This window comes from Brettanomyces bruxellensis, chromosome 5, assembly GCF_011074885.1.
Source record: "Brettanomyces bruxellensis chromosome 5, complete sequence".
Lineage (NCBI taxonomy): Eukaryota > Fungi > Ascomycota > Pichiomycetes > Pichiales > Pichiaceae > Brettanomyces > Brettanomyces bruxellensis.
In genome coordinates this window covers 1,057,224-1,078,777 of record NC_054686.1, presented here as the reverse complement: position 1 = coordinate 1,078,777, position 21,554 = coordinate 1,057,224, and the positions used below count along the sequence as shown (strand labels likewise).

The window sequence follows — 21,554 nt, the reverse complement described above, 5'->3', positions numbered from 1 at the left end:
CTCTAACAAATTCTCTGGGTCATCTGATGCAAATCATGTGACACAACATTTTGCTGAAAAGTTTTTTTTTTGCTTGATATCTTTCCTCGAACTAGATCCAAGGACAAGACATAGCCTGAATCTGAAGTTCGGCAAGCAGGCAGCAAAAAAATCTACTTGACAATCAAATTTAGGGACATCGACTTATCGAATATGGGTTCAGTATCCAAGGATTATTACTATAAGTTGGCTTCGGAGCTGGAGTCGGAAAGAATAGCCGCTGCTGCTGGCCTGATTAAGGAACTTTCAGAGAATGATTCGGAGGATGATTGGAATTATGCGATTGATAGATTAATTAAAGGTCTTGGTTCACAAAGGGCCTCCGCAAGACTTGGATTTTCACTTTGTCTTGGTGAGGTATTGACTATTTTAATCAACGAAAAGAAGACATATACTGTTGAAAAATATACGCAAACAATTGAACAGAAACTTAACAGAGAAGCTTCTAAGGAGAAAGGTAAAAATTTAAGATCAAATCTATTTGGGCGGTTGTTTGGATATCAGTCACTTCTTAATGCTGGTGTTCTTCAAGATAACATTGATCAAATTCTTGCTGTTTACAAATCGTTATTTGATGTTGCTCTTACGAAGCCCTGGATTAGGGAGATCTGCTTTGTAACCATTTACAAACATTTGTTAAGCTTAAAGCATGACACAAAGCGTACTGCTTCTATTAAGCTTTTGGAATTACTTAAGGAAAACAATTTATTACTTTCTCGGGAGGGTGTGTTGATATATCTTGCGATTAAGCCAGAAAAGAGATCGAAATGGACAACAGAAGCTGATATTGGTTCAGATGACAACTCATGGAAGAACGGAGATCCCACCACAAAGGGAAATATGACTTTACTTGCGAAGGTTCTTGGTAGTTCTGAGGTTCAGATTCCAACAAAGCAACAGGATGAAAAGCGACAAAAAAGTGGTAATCGCCAGAACAGACAATCTACCTCATGGAGTTCCCATCTTCATTACATATGGACTCCCCTTTTTGAGGAGCTATTGTCACAACCTGGAGATGATGACAGTAAAAAGACCAAAAAGCACAAAAAAAATCATTCGAGGGCTCCTGTCGAGAGAATCAAATTTTCCGAGTTTTGGAAACCTGCTGTGGATGAGCAATTTTTCAAGTCTTCTGCTTCTCCAGAGAAGAAATACTTAGGCTTTGAAATTCTCTCCCTTGCCTTATCAATTCCCTATTTACTCTGTGACCAGGTTGAGGCAGTGTTTTCTCCAAATCTTCTTCGCTCACTTGTAAACCAGTCTGCAAAAGATAACAGGGTTCTTCATGCACAGGCCAAACTCACATTGAAGAAAATCGTAGATACAACGAACTCTTACGGGGAAAGAAAGATTACCGTTTTGAAGCGTTTACTGAAAGCTTCACCAAAGTTTGATCGGATTACCAAAAGTAAAACCGTGCAAAGTATCCTCAATTCATCAAATTCTGTTCAAGCACTTTCTGACACAGTTGCATTCTTGATTAACTTTGATTCAGAAGATGACAGCGACATTGTTGGCAGACAATTGTTTGCAATTGATTCAATGCTTAGACTTGTGAGAACGAACAAGGAGTGGCTAACGAAGGATTGCTCTCCTTTGAAGAAAATTATTGATTATCTAATAGAACATGCATTTTTTGTCAAGGAATCGGACAGTCCGAGGTATACCGAACGTATTTCCAAAGTTTCCTTGGAAAGACTATATTCTGTACTCTCCGAGGCCATGTCAATCAAGCGGGATTATGATTGGCCAAAATATGTTGTTCTTCGCATTAGTATGGCTGACAGCACAGTTCACAGTGATAAACCTGGAGAGTTTTCGTTGAGACTTGAACCCGAAAAATCAATATCAGAGATAAAGACTGAGACATTTGATACGATCACACTTATTAGTGATCTTTTGGATGAATTAGAAGACACGGATTCGAAGGTTCAACTACTTCGATGCTTTGAAGTTCTATTTTCTACAGCCTTGATTGAATTGTACACAGCTGATCCTGAATCAGTTTCAATTCTCTCGGATCTTCGTGATGCTTTCACAAATATTCAAAGTGAAAGTAAAATTGAATCGGAGAAGATTATGGAGATTCTTATTGATCTTATGCTTTCATATGTAAACCAGAAATCAACACTTATGAAAAAGGTTTCACTGACAATATGGATTAATTTGGTTGATAAGGTGGGTGAGAGTCAAATTCAACGTTTGTTTGATATTCTTCTTACCAAAGAGAATAAGCAAGGCCAGTCTAAGCTATTTGACCAGAACGAAGGTATTGCACAAGATGAGAGTGATTTTAATACGGATAATAAAGACGACGAGGATAAGGAGGGTACAGATGATGAAATAGAAATAGATGGAAGCATTTCTTCCGATGTTGGAAAAGAAAACAATTCAAATGGCTCACAGTTAAAGATAGATCGGATTGACCAGAATACATCCAAAGCTCTATCTGAGGCTTTAGGTGTGACAAACGAAGTTAGCCCAGATGATTTGAATGAACAAGCAGATGCAATTGAAGAAGAGGAGAAGGAAAAGGAAGAGGAGGAGGAAGAAGAGGAGGAGGAAGAAGGGAAGAAGAGAATAGTAGCGAAGAATCCATGTCGGATGAGGAAATGATGGCTTTAGATTCCACATTATCACAGATATTCAAACAGAGAAGGGCAGCATTAGAAGTTGTTCAAGGAAAGTCTGGAAACCAACGGAAGCTTGAAGCACAAGAGGCTCGAAATATGATGATTTTCTTCAAATCAAGGATTTTGGACCTTCTTGACATATTCCATGATAAAAGGAGAGAGGATCCACTTAATTTGAACATTGTACTCGTTCTCATAGATCTTATTGCACTAACCATGGATAAAGATGTTGGAAACAAGGCACACAAGCTTATTAAGAAGATTTGTAAGGAAAAAGTCAAACTTGTGTCCGAAGAGAGTGCGCTTGAGAGTTTGAAGTCGATACAACAAAAATCTTGTAAATCGAAGATTCATGCACATTCGTTAGCATGCAATCAGACTTCATTATTCATTTTAAAGAGATTGGAAGCTACATTTGGAAACACATCGCTTTTAAAAGGATTGGATGTCTACTACAAACTATTCAAAGACTGGATTCTGGATTCATCAATGAAAACGACGGGTGCAATGTTTGTGGATGTGATAAACTGGGCAAGTAACAACAGAGAGAACAGAGCCAGAAAATGATAGAGAGAGAGATAAGGTTTATATTTTTACACCGAGTCAAAAGCCACTCGTTAAAGTATTTTACAAGCAATATCAATTATTTAGATAAGTGCTTATATATAAGAGCGTCAGTATAATATAAGTTATGCATTTCCACCCAATAATTTACAAAAAATACATACTATAGCCAAGTAATTAAGAAAAGAAGAGGTTAGATCAAGCTTACTGCTTTTTCCGAGCGCCTGCCTTTGCATCCCTATAAAGGGTATCCTGACGAGTATTCACTCTGTTCAGAAAGTCTTGGTTGTCGAGATAGCCGGCTTTGTTTTTATATTTAAGCTCCTCATGTATCTTTTCTTTATCGACATACTTGGCCCAATCCAATCGTGACTTCTCCAATGTTGAAATTTTGGCTGCAGAAGACCCATTGATGACAGCCTCTAACAAGCCGGGCCTTCTTCGCTTTCTCCGAAGTTTAGGGTGTTGCCTTTGGCTATTAAGCTTTCTTTTAGTGGCTGACTTTGGCTTGTCAGCCGAATTCTTACTAACTCCCTCGAGCTTTAAAGAATTGAGCTGTGCACGTGCTTCTTGTGACGAGCTATCAACCCATTTTTCCTCTGTTACAACCTTTCCGGCAAATTCATATGTACGCTTGATTTTGATCTTTCTAGGCGGTTCTTTGGCCAGTGAAGGGGCAGATACACGTTGTGTTTTAATATTGCTAGAGACGTTGGTCTCCACTGTTGAATCTAAAGAGGGCGATCTCTTTCGTGCCAGAACTTCATGCGATTTGCCTTGAAGCTCTGCCCAAATAGAATCAATGTCCAGACTACCTCCCTTTTTAGATTTGTTCATGGAATGTTGCCATTTTTCATTTTTGCTTCTTTCAATTTCTTGTTCACGCTGGTGTCGAGTTTTAACTAAACCGCCGTTGGACGACTCAATCATTTTATACTTTTTCATTTCCTTGCGGTCATCTTCTGTAATGTCCTCCTGTTCGGAAGATCCTTTGACACGTTGATTAATGTCATGTGACTGGCTATTATTATCTTCCGAATTATCCTTGGTTGGATCATAATCTTCATCTTCGGATTCGTTATATTCCACATCATCTTCCTCCGTATCAAAATTTCGATCTAAATTTGCATCCTCCTTAGTCCTAGCAGTAGAACGACTTGTGAATGTCATGATCACAAATATGAGCTTACTGGTGGGCGAACTTCAGTACATATGTGTTGTGCACAAAAAAAAAAGCACTCACCCAATAAGGGATAAACTAAATTTTTCTCGCTCCATGGGACTTTTCTAGCGCTCACCAAGCCCTTGCAAACGTACTAATTTTATTCTTAGTGTAATATTTTTTTTTCGGGGATTCACATAGTAGCGATGCGTTAGCAGCCATCCACTTAATTCTGTATGAGTTAGGGACATGTACATAGAGGGTGATCTATTGGGATGAAATCGGATATTACAGAAAATAGCATAAATTTAAATTCAACCAGAATGTGGCTTGATATAACCAACGATCCGATAATATATATTTCGAGGTGCAAACTTGATGCCGGAGTAAAATCATTTATTCATTAGTTTAGGGTTGGCAGTACAGAGCAATAGAACAACAAAAAAAGCATGTACCAGGAAGGTTTAAGATAATTCAAGATAATTCAAGATAATAAAAATTGTATCAGTGAATCCTCCCATTTGATGGGCAAATAATATTGTAATTCGTTGCAATTAGTTAAATGCTGTGCGGGTTCTTTGGAAGTCAGAAATATTGTTAATTGAATATGTAAGAAAAGACTGGACTCCGCAGTCCATTCAACCTACCTCGCTTAATATGACGTGAAATTTGAACTTTTATTTTCCTCGAGTTAATCGCGAGAGTATCGGAGTGGGAGCAAAGAGAGAGCGACAAAACACAAAAAAAAAATAAATAGTGGGAAGGGGTGGAATTTTATTTTGGTGAGGGAAATTAACAGAGCAGGGGAAAAATAGGAAAAAGTTTTAATAACGCTACAATTGGTTGTTGGTTTGATGTGCATTTATATTGTAATATCGTCTTCTACCGCCTTGAAATTAGACAATTGGCAAAGTATCTACGAAAACGCTGGAGATGCTTAAAAGGAAAAACGAGGAGAGTGAGGAAAATACCGCCAAGAGGGTTGCTCTGGACAGTGAGGCTGTTGAGAAGAAAGATATTGAGGAGGATAAACAGAAAACATCAGTTCCACTCGATGCATCAAAGAACCCTTCTGGTGCCAACGAGTTGAACTCTGAGGAAGATTCTTCGAGACCTGAAACCAATGAAAGTGATGATAAAGATAATACCAATTCAAAGGATACTATTCCCGCTGAATTTTCGCATGAAGCTGAAAACGTCAACATGAACGATGAAAAAATAGAAGAAGGCAACAACGAAAGGAACGAGGATGAGGAGATGGCAAGTAATGATGGGAACGATGATTCAAAGAACGGGGAGGGCTCAAAGGAAGAGGGACAGGAAGGATCGAAGGATCAGTTATCTGGTGCAGGTCCTATTTCTTCACATCGGGTGGTACATGACGATGATCCGACGTACGTTCACTTCAGAATGCTTTGCACGATTAGCGAGGCTGCAACAGTTGTTGGGAAAGGTGGCGAGACAATTAAGAAGATCAAGGAACTTTCAAATGCTCGCATAAACGTGAGTGATAACTTGAAAGGTGTTCCAGAAAGAGTGATTAGCGTGAGAGGCCCTGCCGAATACGTTGCCAAGGCGTTTGGATTGATTGTGAGGATGCAACTAGGTGAGCCGCTGAATGTTCCTTCATCTTTAGAATCCCAGCAGTACAACTTGCGTCTTTTGTTTCCACACACGATCATGGGTTACATTATTGGAAAAAAGGGAAGCAGATTCAGAGAGATCGAGGAGAGCTCTGCCGCTGCTCTGAAGGCAAATGACCAAATTCTTCCTGCTTCGACAGACCGTGTTCTCAACATCAATGGTGTAGCTGATGCCATCCATATTGCAACGTACTACATAGCACAGACGGTGATAGAGCACAAGCAGCAAATGTCCAAGGCCATATATTACAACCCTGCAAACTTCGCCCAGCCAACCATCCCATTAGTTAATTCTTCCGCTAGAAGATTCCAACATCGCATGATGGGTGATTTCCGCGGTGGACGAATGGGAAGACAGTTTGGTCCTCAGCCTGGATTTGGACCAATGATGGGCATGCCATCCCAGATGATGGGCATGTACGGCCAAATGTCCCCTCAGGGAAATACCAACGGTCAATCCCCAGAATCTGGTGATGGGCAATCTAACATGGGAAGAATTTCGGGAGGAAAACCGCCACAGATGGGAGGATACTTCCCTCCTCAGTATGCTCCACAGTTTAACCCTGCTGCCGTGGCATCCAATACCAGAGCTGAAACTGTGACTACTGGTGCAGATGGGAAGCTGAACCAAGATATATTTGTTCCTCAAAAGCACATTGGTCTCATCATTGGTCGTGGAGGAAGAAATTTAAAGGATATCCGCCAGCAGACTGGATGCTACGTGAAGATCAACGACGAAGTTCCCGGCTCCACGGAAAGAAAATTGACCTTGATGTCAAACAATATGTACGGAATCCAGAATGCTCTTCTTTTGATAAACAACAAGATTGAGAACGAGAAGATGCGCGAGCAAAGAGGACAAAGGAGAGAGGGATCACCAGATCGTCAGCAGGGCATCGAAGGAAAGAATAATTGATCTGATTTAGATTTGATACATGCCAAATACAACTGAGATTTATGAGGAGGAAACCTAGGGTTTAAAAATATGCTAAATGGACTTCTCTTGATCTGAAGAAACGTGCGGAAAGCAGCAAGTAAAGCCAGTTACACAACTGTCTGTAAGAAATAACCATTTGCTTTTCAAATTTTGTGCAAACAGACGGAATCAGAAGCCGCTATCATTGGACAGAAGGTGCCATGAAAATATTCGGTTGCTACTACATCAGGCATACGTATTCAATGTTTCCTGATGCAGCCTTTATTGTATTCCTTTTTGTAACAGGTGTGGATGCTATCTACTGTTGTTGCTTTTTCTATTCTTTATTTCTATTCATTATCCGTTTTCTCTTTTTTTTCCCCCTTTTTTTTACAACCTCTTTTTATTCTGTTTTCTCCTTTCTTCATCTTTCTTAATTTTATTTGTGCTTGTATTTTGTTTTCCAGTTCTACTCCCAAATCTTTTTACCCTGCCACGTGTTTACATATTCCTACATCTTTGCTAGATACCACCAATAATCCCTACAAATAGGCTAAATTCATAACGAATTTTCAATGATGCAACGAACATTAATATCTTCAGATTATATATGAGTAAGCCCGTCTTCACAAATGCGGCACGTTCAACGAAAAGAGAATCATATTTACAACGCTGAAAAGTCCTTCTCCCAAAACTAATCCACTGCTGAAAATAATCATTCTCACCCTTCCATCCCTGCAATGTTTACAATCTCCCACACATTTAAGATAGTAATACGAGATGAACCCTCCAATAAACCGTGCAAATGTAAATGATGGCACATTATATATGCCAATACCAACTGGCACACCATCTGGGAGAAACTTTAAATATTTATAATACCAGTTGTGTTTGTCCGTGATGAGATTTTTAAGTAATGATATCGTACCAAACAAGATTCCAAAAAATACCGAAAACTCCAGTACTTTCGGCGGTAATCCAGTACCGCTCACCAATCTGGCACAATCGATCCATATCACTGCTGTTGGTATTTTAAACAGCTTACCTGGAATTTGGTAAAGACTTGTGTATACCTTGTACATTAGAGAACTCATGAATATCGAAAATATCGATCCGTATATCTGTGCTGCAAACTGGGCCCTCGGAGAGGCACCCAATAAATAGCCTGTCTTAAGGTCCTGCATCAAATCACCTGCTTGTTGTGTGGTAGCTTCTGAAATCGCACCGCTAATCAAATTAATAAGAATCGAACCTCTGGTATTTTTTGGAACGCACAGGGCGCATATAAGTTGCGATAATTTTCCAATTCCACTGACGGGGTTAAGATCGGTTTCACCCAATGCTTTCACACCAAGAATAGAAAGAAATAAACTCATGATGACCGATATCACAATAGCGTAAATCGGGATGACAGTTCCAAAAACGGCGCGGGTCGAAAAGACACACAATATGCATGAAAATGTGAGACCACAAGAGACCCAAACATTTGGAACCAGATGCTTCTTGGATACATCTCGAAGCATTTGAAAACTTTGTGTTGTTTCTGTCGAGTCGTTGTCACTGCCTTTATTCATGCTGTGGTTAGTATCTGTGTGAGTCGGCTCAACGAAAGATGAGAATTGCTCAGAAGATTCTATAGGTTGTGATATATTGCGAGCTGCTTGAGTTGCCAATTCCTTTTCTGGGTTGCAAACAGAAGAAACAAAATGCAAGAGTGTCCTTACAGTGACAACAACGAGGGACACGACCGAGTCACTAATCATAATACTTAAACTTATCCACATGATCCAGCCCTCAGAGCCTGTCTTCCAATCATTAATATCGCCAGGTGCCCAGCCTTCATGTTGTGCAAGTGGAGACAAAACAAACCATCCCAAAATGGCTCCAAATAGCATATACGCGGTAGTTTCAAAGCCCATAATGATTCCCTGACCGATATAAGCGGGCGATGGCTGAAAATTTATAAGATATCTGTGGGAGATGTAATTTCCAAACAAAGGAATGGCCCTAATCTGCGGAATGAAGTACGAAACTATAGTATAAGCAGCAGCTCCTGCAGATGTATTAATCAAGAGCTTTAAGTTCGAATGATACGCGCTGATTTGTGTGAGTCTGCATAAGTCCTGTGATTCTATAATGGTCATATCACTTCTATATGGTCGTATGCCTTCATATACACTCCGCGCTTCGTTATCATCTACATCTTCAATTGGTCTTGGCTCATCAACAATACTCCTATCAAGCAAACGCTCCGTCTCAGAAGGTTGGCTCAATGAACTGTCAATACTTGCAGCTTCAAGAGATCGTATAGGCAGAGGAGATTTATTTTGCCTTGTCTGTCCATTTGATGAAGCCTCTGTACTTGTATCTTCTCTTTCGATATCTCTGCTAGGAGTCTCATCGGTTGATGCAGATGCGGGCTCGATTTTCAAGGAAGTTCCATGAAAAACTGAAATAAGAGTGGCGGTGGCACTCCCACTGGGAAATGGCAAATTCTCCTTTATAACGTATTCCTTCCTGAGAGGGATTGCAAAAAACACACCAAAGAAGGCAACACCGGCAGACCAGACAATTAACTTCCATATGGGATGTAAATCAATGCCTTCTGTATATCCACTTTCCTCGTTTGTCAAAAACTTCTCAATCGCAGGTATAATTCCAATAAATCCGTACGCCAAAGGACCGGTGGCGACAGCCACAGACACACTTTGTACAAATACATTTTCCACATCTGTGAACCCAAAACTGAGTCTCTTTTGAAGAGACTTGAAAACGGCAAACCCTAATAAAGCTGATGGAAGAGACATCATAGAAACCCATCCGGTCTGCAGACCAAATTGAAAGTTAGAAATGAGAATCACCGTACCAATAATCAACCCTGTTATAGTGGAACGAAGAGTGATTTGAGGCAAATCAGCCTTCGAAGACCATTCCTTATCATTTGGAAGTTGGGAGCTGATTGCCATATTATGAACCACCTTTTAAGATTAACACTGAAATTTCAAATGAGGCATACGGTTGACGAAGATTATAAAGCCTAGCAATATAATGAAGAATAATCGCTTAGTTTGAACTGGATAGCAGATGAAATGGGCCGAAAAGGCAAATTGTAAGTATTCACTATTGAAGATTCAAAATAAAATTTCAAAATTTGGGAATTAGTAAGCCGGTTTGTGCTCACTTGCAGATTGCACAGCAAGCGAAAAGATAAAAAACGGATCATTTATTTAATCTCCGATTTTTTAACGGTAAATGAAAAAAAAAAAAAGGCCTTGGCGAGGTTTGCAGATCGAAACGGGTTTGCGTTTATAAAGCTATAAAGATTAAGAGTAAGCATCAAAATTCATCTATAACTGAAACGGAAGTATCTCTAAGAGAGTTTGAAAAGAAAAGAGAAAAAAAAAGCAAAATAAATCATGACCAAACTAATAACAAGAAATATAACATGAATAACGGCATTAAATCATCTAGTTTAAGAAAAAAGCATATATTTCAATATATCGCTCAGAGTCAGCACACCGAGCAGCTTGCTTTCATCATCCACAATAAATAATCTGTGGACTCTTGCCTTCCTGATGGTATCAAAAATCGTGTAAAGACTGTCATTCATTGTACATGTGTAGACACCTTCAAAGTCATCAGATCTTTTCAGTAATGCTTGGCCGACACTTAAAGATAGATCAGCGTAGAGCCCACCTTTGATCAAGGAAAGCACATCGACTGCTTCAAAGACATTGATCAATTTATTTTGTTCATCGACAATTGGAACAGCAGAGATACTCTTGCCTATCATTAAATTGATAACTTCCATAACTGGTGTCTCTAGTTTTGCAGCCGAAATATTTGAAGTAGTTCCAATTTTTAACTCGCAGAGCGGCTGCAATAAAATCTTGGTCTCTTTGCAGTTCATGCTGACAAACTTCAAAATTCTGTACTGAGTCAAGACACTAACAACAATTTCTCTATGCGTGTCTTCATCTTCATCAATCAACGGAATACGTCTGGAGGAACTCTGAATCATCATCACACAAGCGTCATACAATGGCTTAAATGGATGAATTGAAACTGTTTCAAGAGATGATGAACCAACCGCCTTCTCGACGTCTCGTAATCGATCCAACGTTAAATTGTCTATATATTGAAATTGATCTGGGTTCTGCGAATAGTATTGTATGACATTAATAAAATCATTTGATGTAAGTAATCCTGCAAATCGAGACGTCTTGCTATCCCATAAAGGTGCAGACACAATTCCATTTTGAAGTAAAATATTCAGAGCTCGTTTAACCAAAAGAAGCGTTTCAAAAACAACCACTCTGTAGGACACGGGAAGCACATCGAAGGATGTCTTGCTCTTCAAAAACTCCCTGATTGCCTTTAAGCCGATCTCTTGATCCTTCTTTCTTTGTTCAGGAGAAAGATTGGACAATATCCCGGGATGCGAATGACTATTTGATACAGGCTGATTGAATGCTGTGTTCATAGTGGGAAACTCTTCAAGGGTTTGAAGGGTGATGTATATGTATAGGGAAGGGGCAAAATGATAATGTAAGAATAAAATAAGATAGATATATATATATGGATATATTTATATGTCCAAATCGTGTGCAAAAGCGTACTGGACAATCAGCTCTAACAATTAGTACAGAGATGAACTTAAAGAGTATGAGTCTTTCGCACTAGGTATTACTCGTGCATACATTTTTTTTCTAATTTTGAATTAAATAATACGGCCGACCGACCGCTCATAGGATTGTGGGCCACGAAGTCGATCGACTGAAAAAAATGAGATAACTTATTTTTTTTTTTGTGTTCACCACCCCTTTTATTGACAATTTGTAATTACAGTGCAGTTTAAGGCTTCATCGTTCCCAATCAGGAAAGAAAGAAAAAATTTTTTTATTACTTTTTTTTTTTTTCTCTGCTCTTCTGCACTCTGCATCTGTAGTTATACATTGGAATTCTGCTTGCTTGATTCGCACCTACCTTTATCAACCACTTTAATAATAACGGCACTTCGTCTTTGCGCAAATATAATCTCAAAAAATAGATTGAAATCACTTGAAACTTTATCAGTTGATTGCATCAGATTATCAAAGCCATAGCATTCCGTATAGATTAACTGGTTGCCTTTAAGTCGCTTTTTTTAGTTGTATATTATTACACTTTTCTTCTCTGAAGATCTCACTCTCCATTCTTTGATTTGTTATATATTATACATCAGTTCTGATATCGGAGCCTTGTCAACAGGACTTGATGTTTGCGTTACTTTAAGAACTTTCAATAAATGGCGTCAATACAAACTTCAACTGCTTCAGTTTCGCAACTAGCTGCACCAGTTGCCTCTGGAGTTATGATAACTGATAGTGTTCCCAGCAGGAAACGGCACCTGCAAAAAGGGGTTTCAGTTTCTACGCACAGGACATTATCGCACAAAAGATCAAGAATAAATTTCTCTAGCACACTATATTCTCGGTTGGTCAGGTCGGCTCTCGATTCCTTAGATAAGAGGGATACATCCGCAATCGATCAGCTTACATCACAGATATTATTACCTCCAACTAGTCCAGATTGTCTTACAACTGAGTCACTCACTACAATTCTAACTGTTCTTAGTCAGCATGTTTCCAGACTAGATAACCGGGCCGTCACTCCGCTAATACAGGCATTACTCAAGTATGACTTTCTTTCACATCTGTCGGATACGCAATTCATAAAGAGTTATTCAACGTTTCTCACCGTTTTAGTGTCTGGTATGCCAAAGTGGTTCAGCAGTATCTCAAAAATTTTAATTTCGTCATTCACTGTGAAGTCTGAGATCGAACTTCAGCCCATTCATAAAACCCTCAAGTATGTGATACAGATCAGTCCTGCCTCTTTCAGTACCCTCCCGTTGATCCTAAGACGGAATTTCCCGAACAAAAGTGCACCAAAGGAAGATATAGTGCATTACATGGAAAACATATTATATATTTTGACATACTGCAATGATTTGAGATACACCGTGTGGTCTCTCATCGTTGAGAATATTATCAAGTTGGACGTTGAGTTACAAAACGAAATTGATGACGTGGATGATGAAGATTTGAATGCAGCTTTAGAGAACGGCAGTGGAGATGAAACGGATTCTGATAGCAATAATAATAATGATGACGAGGGAAACGAAACAAATTTCCCTGAACTTGCCAATGAGCATCTTCTTCCACAATCGCCAAACTTAAGCGATAAAGAGGATGCTGGTTATGACGCTGATTATAATGAAGAGGAAGAAGTTGAAAGTGAGCTTTTGCATGAGGAAGGTGATGATGAAGAATATAACCTGGAGATAGAAGGGATAACGGACTTATCGTCAAAATTGGATGCAGTAATGCAGTTAATATTCAAGTCCACAGAAAAATCGTTTACTGAGATTGGATTGGAGGAAGGCAATGGAATAACACTATTCAATACCCTAATCTCGATCTTTAGGACATTCATTCTACCCACACATTACACCAGATGTGTGCAATATTTGATGTTTCACATGGTTCAACAGCAGTCAGATCTTACTGATTCTTTTCTTGTAATGCTTCTGGACGTCGTTTTTAACTCTAACGAGATTGCTTCGAACCGTATTAAGGCCATGCAATATGTGTGCTCATTTATGGCTCGTGCAAAGTCTTTAACTAGGGGTCAGTTGTTGACTGTAATGAAATACCTTATGAGTTGGTGTAATGAATATGTCACCGAAAGGGAGAAAGAGGTCGGTACCGGCAAAGGTGGAATGGAAAGGTTTGCCATGTTGTATTGTGTTTTGCAAGGTTTAATGTACATTTTCTGCTTCCGCTTTAGGGATTTGAAAAAAGAGGATAATGACGAGGAATGGGAATTAAGATTGGATAAATTTTTTAATAAGATGATAATGTCTAGGTTCAATCCTCTCAAGTTCTGCAATGAGACAGTTGTTTTGATATTTGCCAGAATAGTGCAAAAGGTGGATATGTGCTACTGCTTTTCAATAATCGATAAGAATAAAAGGGAAAGATTGAATGGTATAAGGGATGCGACAGCAAATAGCGAGTCCTCGCTGAATAGATTTGAAAGAAAGCAAGAATTTTTGGATTTAGAGGCGTACTTCCCATTTGATCCTTTGATGTTGAAAGATTCGAAAAAGATAATACACCAGAATTACATTGATTGGCAAGATTTCGATGACAGTGAAGATAGTGAATGATATTGGTCCTCGAACAATCTGGTCGATGCATCTTTTCTTATATCTGCGTTATTTACCCTGTCTTTTTTTATATACCTGATAATAATTTTCTAAGCATCATATTATGTCACTATTCAATACTGTACTATATTATATAATTAGTCTCCTGATGCCAGTGACCTTCCACTCTTTCATGGTATCACTATACTTACAACCAAGAAGCTTCTTACCTGTTACTGGACATCTCCCTCCTGTGGATTTATCGCCATCCTTCAAAAAATTATAGATACATGGGTAACAAAAAACGTATCCCGTCTCGATTATAGCGGGATTTTTTATTGCTTCATGACATATACGACACGTATCGTTTGTTGTGGCTAGTTGTCCTGCAACGCCTTTATCCTCAAGCATACTGTTTGGTAACAATGAAGGCAGCTTGGGTGTCTTCTTCTCTTTCTTGTCATTCTTGAAGTTGCTTACTGCATCAGATGAATTCCACCACTCAAGGAACTTGAGAATAAATATGGAAGCGGGTAATACAGTGTCAGCCCCAAATAGAAGCGTCTTTTTTAGAGGACGAACAAACTTTGAATACATCCTTAGTAAAGATTCAGTTGAACTTTCCGGTCTAACCCTGGATGTCGGATCGATTGGAGAGGATAGATATTTTGACACTCTTTTCTCATTCAACTGATAATCATATGAACTGAACCTGGCATACTGAATGCCAAAGAGCTGTTGTAATAGTGATGCACTTTTTGTTCTTCCTGATATAAAAAGGATTTTGTATACAATGTCGAGAATTCGTAGAGTTAATTCTACCTTTGGATACAATCTGACAAAACTGTACCTTATAAAATCCTTTATACTCTCGCGAGGTTTTAATTTATTGAGAAGATATTCTGGAAGAAGATGTTCATATAATACATCTAACTTCTCTTTAATGTACGGCACGAGAAGTAGCTCAAGAAGAGTACCCCAAATCTGCTTTTTCTTTAAACGCCTTAGTTTCTCATATCTCGGGGATATATCCGAAATGCTTTTTGTAATCCATTCGCCAATTGCTGGTCTGTTAACTCTCTTTAAACCATAAAACTTCTCTATGAATGTGGAGTTCCATGTTCTCAAAACTCTGTACTCAATTAAACCTCTGATTAGAAGATTTAAAGATCCAAAATGATTAAGAATCTTGATCAGATGTCTTGGATGCCTGGTCGCATAATATGCCAACACATATCGTATGGATGGAGAGAGAAGATTCTCTAACTCTTCTGCCGATATAATTTCAAAAATAGTTGGTGTTTGTCGGTCAAGAAGCCGTGAGTCTAAATTTGAATAGAATTCCATACTCATGTTTTAACTTAAATGCTGATCAGATGGGTATCCTTATTTCAGTATAATGTCCGGTGCGAATGAGTAACTTGTGCGATTAAATTTGTGTGATTGGATTTTTAAAGCTGTGTCAGGTTCATATAGCAGATTATACGGATATTTGTCTCGGCGTGAGATTTCGCTCTGTGCTTTTTTCGAGATCCGTTTGCACGGAAAACTTCAAAATATATCAACTCTTGGATTCTCCCCCGCTTTAGATAATAACCGTATACTTTATTGCAATCTTAATAAATATTTAGGCTGTATTAATGAGCTAAGTTGGATAAAAATGGCGGATAGACTTACACAACTACAGCTTTGCTTGGACCAGGTACGTTCTTATTTCATTTGTCAAAAGTATTTTTTTTGCAATGTTAACTAACTTTGAAGCATTTACTTTACCCTACAGTTAACGGATATGTTCTTTGCATCCTTAACTTATATCGATCAAAATCATGACTCGGTAAAGTTGAATGATACTGATCCAAAGGTGATGGACTCAGATTACCATCCAGCATCACAGTTAGATTTCCAGTCGAACTTACAAGAGCTTTCGAGAGATATCATCACGAAAACGAAACAAATATTGACAATTATAGAGACTTTGCCAGGTGTGGGTGTGTCAAAGGAAGAGCAATTGAAAAAGATTCAAATGTTAAATAAACAGTTAGAAGAGGTTGAGCTTAAGAAGCAAGAAACTATATTGAAGAAGCAGGATTTGATGCGAGTAGTTGATAAACTAACGTTGCTCGTTAGTAAGGGCATTGCAGAGACACGGGATTAGTAACGGCAATCAATTAACACCAAAAATAGCACTTTTCTAATATAATAAGCTTTAAAAATCTACGGCAGTAGTGAAACATTGATTTATGAAAGTATGTATGCAGATCAACGTAAATATGATATATCGTTACTTAGTCATTCTCTTCATTCGTCCTTGTAAGCGGCACAGAAGTTATCCCAGGTTGAAAATAGCAAAAGAGACATGCAATTCTCTTTGTTCCATTTAAGACCAAAGATCAGTGGTGAAAATTTCACGAAGGTTAAAAAAACAGCAATTGCCCACAAGCAGGTAAATAAGTATCCAATGCTTGGTCTTTTAGAAACAATCAGTTCGAAAGTCTGTCCAACCAAAAGAATACCAAAATACAAAGCAGGCAAATAGCAGAACAAAAAGAAAGTTTGGTCAAGAAGGACGTACGGAATTAGATTGATGACATATCCAAGAAAGTAGTCAAGACCATGAAACTCGTACTTGTATGTTCTCTCACTAAAGCGTAATTCCTTGTGTGGATTCCACAATATAAGGCGACATATTTGCCATAATGCATAACAGAACACACAAAGCACAACCAGATGGTATGTGATAACATTACCAAATAGGTAAACAAATTTGTTATCCTCGGAGTAATAAGGAATACCACTATTCAGCATGACCCAATCCTTAGGCTTAGACATGAATGGATGATCAAACTTATTCGATGCCAACGTCCGAAACAAAAGCTTGTTCAATTCAACAAATTTATCCCAGAAGGAAAGCTTTTTAAACTCAACAGTAGGTGTGGTTTCGTCAAATAGTGGATGTTCGTTGGAGTCAATGTACCACAATGATCTTTCAAATTTTGGTGATTCAATGCATAGCACTTCACTTTGTCCGTGTCCCCAAGCTTCGGGCAACTTTTTTGAAGTACCTAGCAAAAAGCAGCCCTTTCTATGACTATAGAGCTGAAAAACTGTATCAATTGCCTGGACTCTTCCTTTGGATGCATTGGTCTTGCAATAATCTGGAGCAATTCTGACTTCTAAATCGGTATAATCATCGCCTAACCATGTGTTATTTCCTAAAGCAGTCACCTCTCTGTTGTAGTCTTGCTCTGATAAAGGAGGCTTAGCATCAGGATCAACTCTCAAGTGCTTTTCTGTACCATTGTGGTATAGACGAACTCTACCCCAGGAAGGAATAGAAATATTTCTCTCGAGCAGATCAGTACTAGGGTTCGTACCTGCTTCTTCCAAAAACCATCTATTCAAAGGATCTTCAAATTGCTCAACCAAAGTGACTTGTTGGTGACCATTTTTATATTTTGCATCATACGAATGGAGGTAGTTTCCAGTTGTATAATGTCTTAGAGTGATGGATGATCCGTAGAAAACATCCTTGTAAACATGTTCCAAATGGTTGTTAATCAAACTCCTCTGGTATTCCGGAGATAACTCCTCGTATGCAGGACCACGTTCTGTTAGCAAGTTTATGTGAACAAAAAAGAAATAGATGTAGATTGAAGCTGGAATCACCAAATACAACATGAATTTCAATACGGTGAATCTCCATATCGAGCATTTTTTGACTTTCAAATCTCCGATCATGTACCATATCTGCTTGATTGTAACAGCAAAGGCCCACACCAAAACAAAGAATCCCGATGTTTTCAACGATATGGTATAGCCTAGAGAAATGGCCGAGAGAAATAGACAAGCAAGCCATTTTCTACTGAATGTCCTCATAGAGTCTCCAGACTTAATCGAGGAGATGGCAAAGGCGATTGCGGCCAAAAATGGGGCATCTAAAAAGAAGAATCTTGATTGAACCACAATTGAGTTTTCGAAAAGAACAAGAAATCCACCAAATAGAGCAATCGAGTGTCTCACCCCGGATGATCTTAATGTTTTGTACATGAAAATAACCAATGAGGACCCGCAAACAGCACTAAATGTTCTGAGCAAAGTATAAGGAAATAGCAAATTTCCATCGGCATTGACATAGGACGCATTTGGACGAAAGCCAAGCTTTGGAATAGTATAATTGAACAAGCTGGCAATCCAGGCGTATATTATCTTTCCAGCCGGAGGATTGATGTCAGACGTAATTTTGTGGCTTATATAGGAATTGACGGAATTACCAACAACCAACTCATCAAAAACAACAGTTGATGGCTCATCGATTTTCCACTCTCTTGTAATCAAGGCAAGGATTGTTAAGATTAATAGTTGAATCTTTTGGCTTGTAGATATCTGGGTAAGTCTGAAAGAATGCTGTTCCGAAACATATCTCCTTTGAGGACCCTTCTCCCCTATGAACTCTGCATTTTCCTCAGACATTTTACCTGCGATCGATGTCCAATTAAATTCTTCTCTGCAATTATGAAACCTGACAATGAACAGAGTAATCTCTTATAGGAGAATTCGACGTTATGCTGAAAAGTAAGAAGATTGTTGGTGCTGTCAACAAACCTTAGCACAGATAATCGCGAAAAAATTAATAAAAAAAAAAATAAAAAAAAAAACGAAATTACGCGATGCTTACTCAGTCCAGTCAGTCAGTCCCATTCCCAAAACATAACAATTGCTTATTCTATAAATGAATGTATTATTTCTTACGTATTTATGATCTCGTTTGGTGAAAAAAGGTAAACATAACCCACATTATCAATTATTTGTAGTAAAATCTTCCTTTTCAATGGCACTACTGAAGAGATAGTACAATTCTTTTCTTTCTCCGTCCCTTCTTTCCCTGCTTACCTTGACTAGTCTTGGCTTCTTGAATAATTCTTTCAATATCCTGAGAGTCCTCCTCTTTCTGCTTAAGTTCTTCTTCAGACAGAGGAATCTTTGTACCCCAAACAGATGTGCCAAACTGCGTATCTTGCTTATCGATACCCTCTTCTGATGCCGCATAAGCGGTGGTCAAAGTTGGCTGAAATTCGTCTGTCAAATTTACACTTGAAGTTGATAGCCCACCTAGTGCAGGATCAGAGTGTCCATACTGTTCCAGGGGCAAATTATTCTCAGACGCATAAAATTTTAAGGTTCTTAGCTCAAGTTCCTTATCAAAGGCTTTTTTATCGTGGTCCTCTCTTCTTTTTCTATCCTTTGTGCTTCTGGTTCTCTCCTTAAGCCTCTTTTTGAACTCCCTAAAAACATCCGGAGGCATTAAATGATTGTGTGGCTCTATCCAGCATAATTGGCAAAATCCAACAGAAGTTCCCACAGGAAGGTGGCCCACATACTTCAGTCTGTGAATCATATCCTCTGTGACTATATCATCCTCATATGATATATTTTCCAGCTTCATTCTTAGATTGAATGGGAAATACTGGTATTCTCCATATATGGCCCTCAATATCTGGACATCCAACCCAGAGAGAAAATACTTCACCTTTGAATTTTGGCTGGTCAAGCACTGGTAGAAAAAGTATCCCTTTTCCTCCTTGTCAAAGTTGTAGTTATTCTGTTCAATCAAAAGTTTGTTAATCTCCTCTTCAGTCAAAGCACCATCATGATCAATATGATTGTAATTTGGTGCAGCTATTGACCCAGATTTCTCTTCTGCAAACGACTTCTTCGTACTGCGAATCTGCTCATCTATATTGTTTGTAGCAAGATCGTAATACAGTCCCGAATCATGATAAACCTCTTTATCATACTCCTTATGAGTCTTAAGTGCCGAGAGCTCGTTCGCAAAGCAGCTTAGAATGAACTTTTCGTCACATTTCATAAGCCTCGAATACTTGACATACTTGGAGGTATCAAAAAAGTCTGTCGGCGTTGAACCACGTTCGATCCAAGGTATATTTCCCTCAAACTCCGATTTTTCCAAGTAAAGTTGAACTGGCTGCGCAAATATTCGGTTTGCCGGCCTATACATTAACGTAAATTTGGCGTATTCATCCGGTGCTGGTGCCTCTGCCTCTTCTCTGTTGACTAAAACAGGAAGTAATCTCTGGTGTTCACGAATCACATCATTGCAAAGTGGGCAAGTGGCAGAACGCCTTCCAGGAAGTTGAACTCTCTGTGTTTTCTTCTCATCCTCGGCTGCTGACGATGCAAAAAGTCGTATAAGACAAGGATAGCAGAACACGTGACCACAAGAAGTCATTCTAGGTGCAACAAACTCATCGCTGAGACATATTGGACACTGGTAGTCTTTGCCATTGATTATCACCCTGACAATAGTGGCATCATCAAGTGGCATATTTGGGTCGAGTATCTGCGCCTTGTATGATAGTCGATAATCCACTATAAACTTGTAGTTGACGTTTATATAATACCGGCCACTTAAGTTCAAGTTAGGGCTTCTCTTGTAACTGGAACGTCTGCGACCATGTGATTTTCTCCTTCTTCTCGATACTGTTTCGATAGATTCCAACATTCTTGGTTCATCATCTGCAATCGTGTAGTCAAGTAAATGGCTTATATCAATGCCTCTCTTACTTGATTTCAAAATAGATCTGCTCAGCATGAAGTCATCATCTGTCACTAACTTTGGTCTACTATTCTTCTCTGAGTCCGATCCTCTCGATGCTGAATGATCCGACGCCTCTGCATGCTGATATCTCTTCGAATGATTGCCGTTGCTTCTCCTTCTTGCACCTTTTCGTGACTCATTCACGTTCTTATTCGAAAGTTTGTTGTGACGAGGACCTTTTGGTATATTGTTGACCATTTGTGAGTTCCCTGATGTAACTTTTATACTGCCGTTGCCACCTTTTGATTCCTTTTTCGACATTGTACACTTTGAGCGCCAAAACGATGTATACTTAATCGAACGAAGAGCTTTTCAGTAGTTAGGAAATCACTTGGCACCTTGATTTGCTTAATGCTTTAAGAATAATATGCAAATAATGCTTAGGTACTGGTAGTCCAAAGACCCGCAGAACTTACTAAGCCAAAAAAGACAAAAAATAGAGTAAACAAGTAAACGAAAAGTGTAACGCAAGAATGATGAGTGTATAAGAATAAATACAGGAGGCGTACGGAAGGTCCCGGTAGAATGAATCACATATGGTAAATTCACTGATTAGTGCATGACATAATCAGGGAGGGGAAAAAAATAAAGAAATAAAAATAAAAAATAAAAAAAACGCGCACAAGCAAAGCTGCCGGTAAGATTAGTACGGACTAACACAAGTATGAACGATAACGTAAATAAATACAGATGCGTCTTACCCCAGAACTCCGAACAAATGCTGAATAACTTGTCGATATGTATCTCAATTGCATTATTTATGTTTGACACGTTTTTATTTTTTTGTTG

The 21,554-nt window shown here is 38.7% G+C and overlaps 10 protein-coding genes across 10 annotated transcripts; 4 read left to right on the top strand and 6 right to left on the bottom strand.

Annotated features, from left to right (window-relative positions):
• Positions 1–192: 192 nt before the first annotated feature.
• BRETT_004498 (uncharacterized protein) lies at positions 193–3,239 on the top strand (the record flags this gene model as incomplete). Its single annotated transcript, XM_041282994.1, has 2 exons — positions 193–2,622; positions 2,649–3,239. The coding sequence occupies 2 exons, from the start codon at positions 193–195 to the stop codon at positions 3,237–3,239; spliced, it is 3,021 nt and encodes a 1,006-aa protein (XP_041135770.1).
• Positions 3,240–3,440: 201 nt separating this feature from the next.
• On the bottom strand, positions 3,441–4,406 carry BRETT_004497 (uncharacterized protein; the record flags this gene model as incomplete). The annotated part of the gene is made up of 1 exon (XM_041282993.1): positions 3,441–4,406. The coding sequence occupies one exon, from the start codon at positions 4,404–4,406 to the stop codon at positions 3,441–3,443; it is 966 nt and encodes a 321-aa protein (XP_041135769.1).
• Positions 4,407–5,331: 925 nt separating this feature from the next.
• Positions 5,332–6,957, top strand: BRETT_004496 (uncharacterized protein; the record flags this gene model as incomplete). The annotated part of the gene is made up of 1 exon (XM_041282992.1): positions 5,332–6,957. One exon carries the CDS (start codon positions 5,332–5,334, stop codon positions 6,955–6,957), a length of 1,626 nt encoding a protein of 541 aa, XP_041135768.1.
• A 626-nt stretch (positions 6,958–7,583) lies between these two features.
• BRETT_004495 (uncharacterized protein) lies at positions 7,584–9,923 on the bottom strand (the record flags this gene model as incomplete). The annotated part of the gene is made up of 1 exon (XM_041282991.1): positions 7,584–9,923. One exon carries the CDS (start codon positions 9,921–9,923, stop codon positions 7,584–7,586), a length of 2,340 nt encoding a protein of 779 aa, XP_041135767.1.
• A 506-nt stretch (positions 9,924–10,429) lies between these two features.
• On the bottom strand, positions 10,430–11,440 carry SNF4 (AMP-activated serine/threonine-protein kinase regulatory subunit; the record flags this gene model as incomplete). The annotated part of the gene is made up of 1 exon (XM_041282990.1): positions 10,430–11,440. The coding sequence occupies one exon, from the start codon at positions 11,438–11,440 to the stop codon at positions 10,430–10,432; it is 1,011 nt and encodes a 336-aa protein (XP_041135766.1).
• An 804-nt stretch (positions 11,441–12,244) lies between these two features.
• BRETT_004493 (uncharacterized protein) lies at positions 12,245–14,170 on the top strand (the record flags this gene model as incomplete). The annotated part of the gene is made up of 1 exon (XM_041282989.1): positions 12,245–14,170. One exon carries the CDS (start codon positions 12,245–12,247, stop codon positions 14,168–14,170), a length of 1,926 nt encoding a protein of 641 aa, XP_041135765.1.
• A 129-nt stretch (positions 14,171–14,299) lies between these two features.
• BRETT_004492 (uncharacterized protein) lies at positions 14,300–15,502 on the bottom strand (the record flags this gene model as incomplete). Its single annotated transcript, XM_041282988.1, has 1 exon — positions 14,300–15,502. One exon carries the CDS (start codon positions 15,500–15,502, stop codon positions 14,300–14,302), a length of 1,203 nt encoding a protein of 400 aa, XP_041135764.1.
• Positions 15,503–15,809: 307 nt separating this feature from the next.
• Positions 15,810–16,304, top strand: BRETT_004491 (uncharacterized protein; the record flags this gene model as incomplete). Its single annotated transcript, XM_041282987.1, has 2 exons — positions 15,810–15,851; positions 15,930–16,304. 2 exons carry the CDS (start codon positions 15,810–15,812, stop codon positions 16,302–16,304), a joined length of 417 nt encoding a protein of 138 aa, XP_041135763.1.
• Positions 16,305–16,447: 143 nt separating this feature from the next.
• BRETT_004490 (uncharacterized protein) lies at positions 16,448–18,619 on the bottom strand (the record flags this gene model as incomplete). Its single annotated transcript, XM_041282986.1, has 1 exon — positions 16,448–18,619. The coding sequence occupies one exon, from the start codon at positions 18,617–18,619 to the stop codon at positions 16,448–16,450; it is 2,172 nt and encodes a 723-aa protein (XP_041135762.1).
• Positions 18,620–18,983: 364 nt separating this feature from the next.
• BRETT_004489 (uncharacterized protein) lies at positions 18,984–21,026 on the bottom strand (the record flags this gene model as incomplete). The annotated part of the gene is made up of 1 exon (XM_041282985.1): positions 18,984–21,026. The coding sequence occupies one exon, from the start codon at positions 21,024–21,026 to the stop codon at positions 18,984–18,986; it is 2,043 nt and encodes a 680-aa protein (XP_041135761.1).
• Positions 21,027–21,554: the final 528 nt, after the last annotated feature.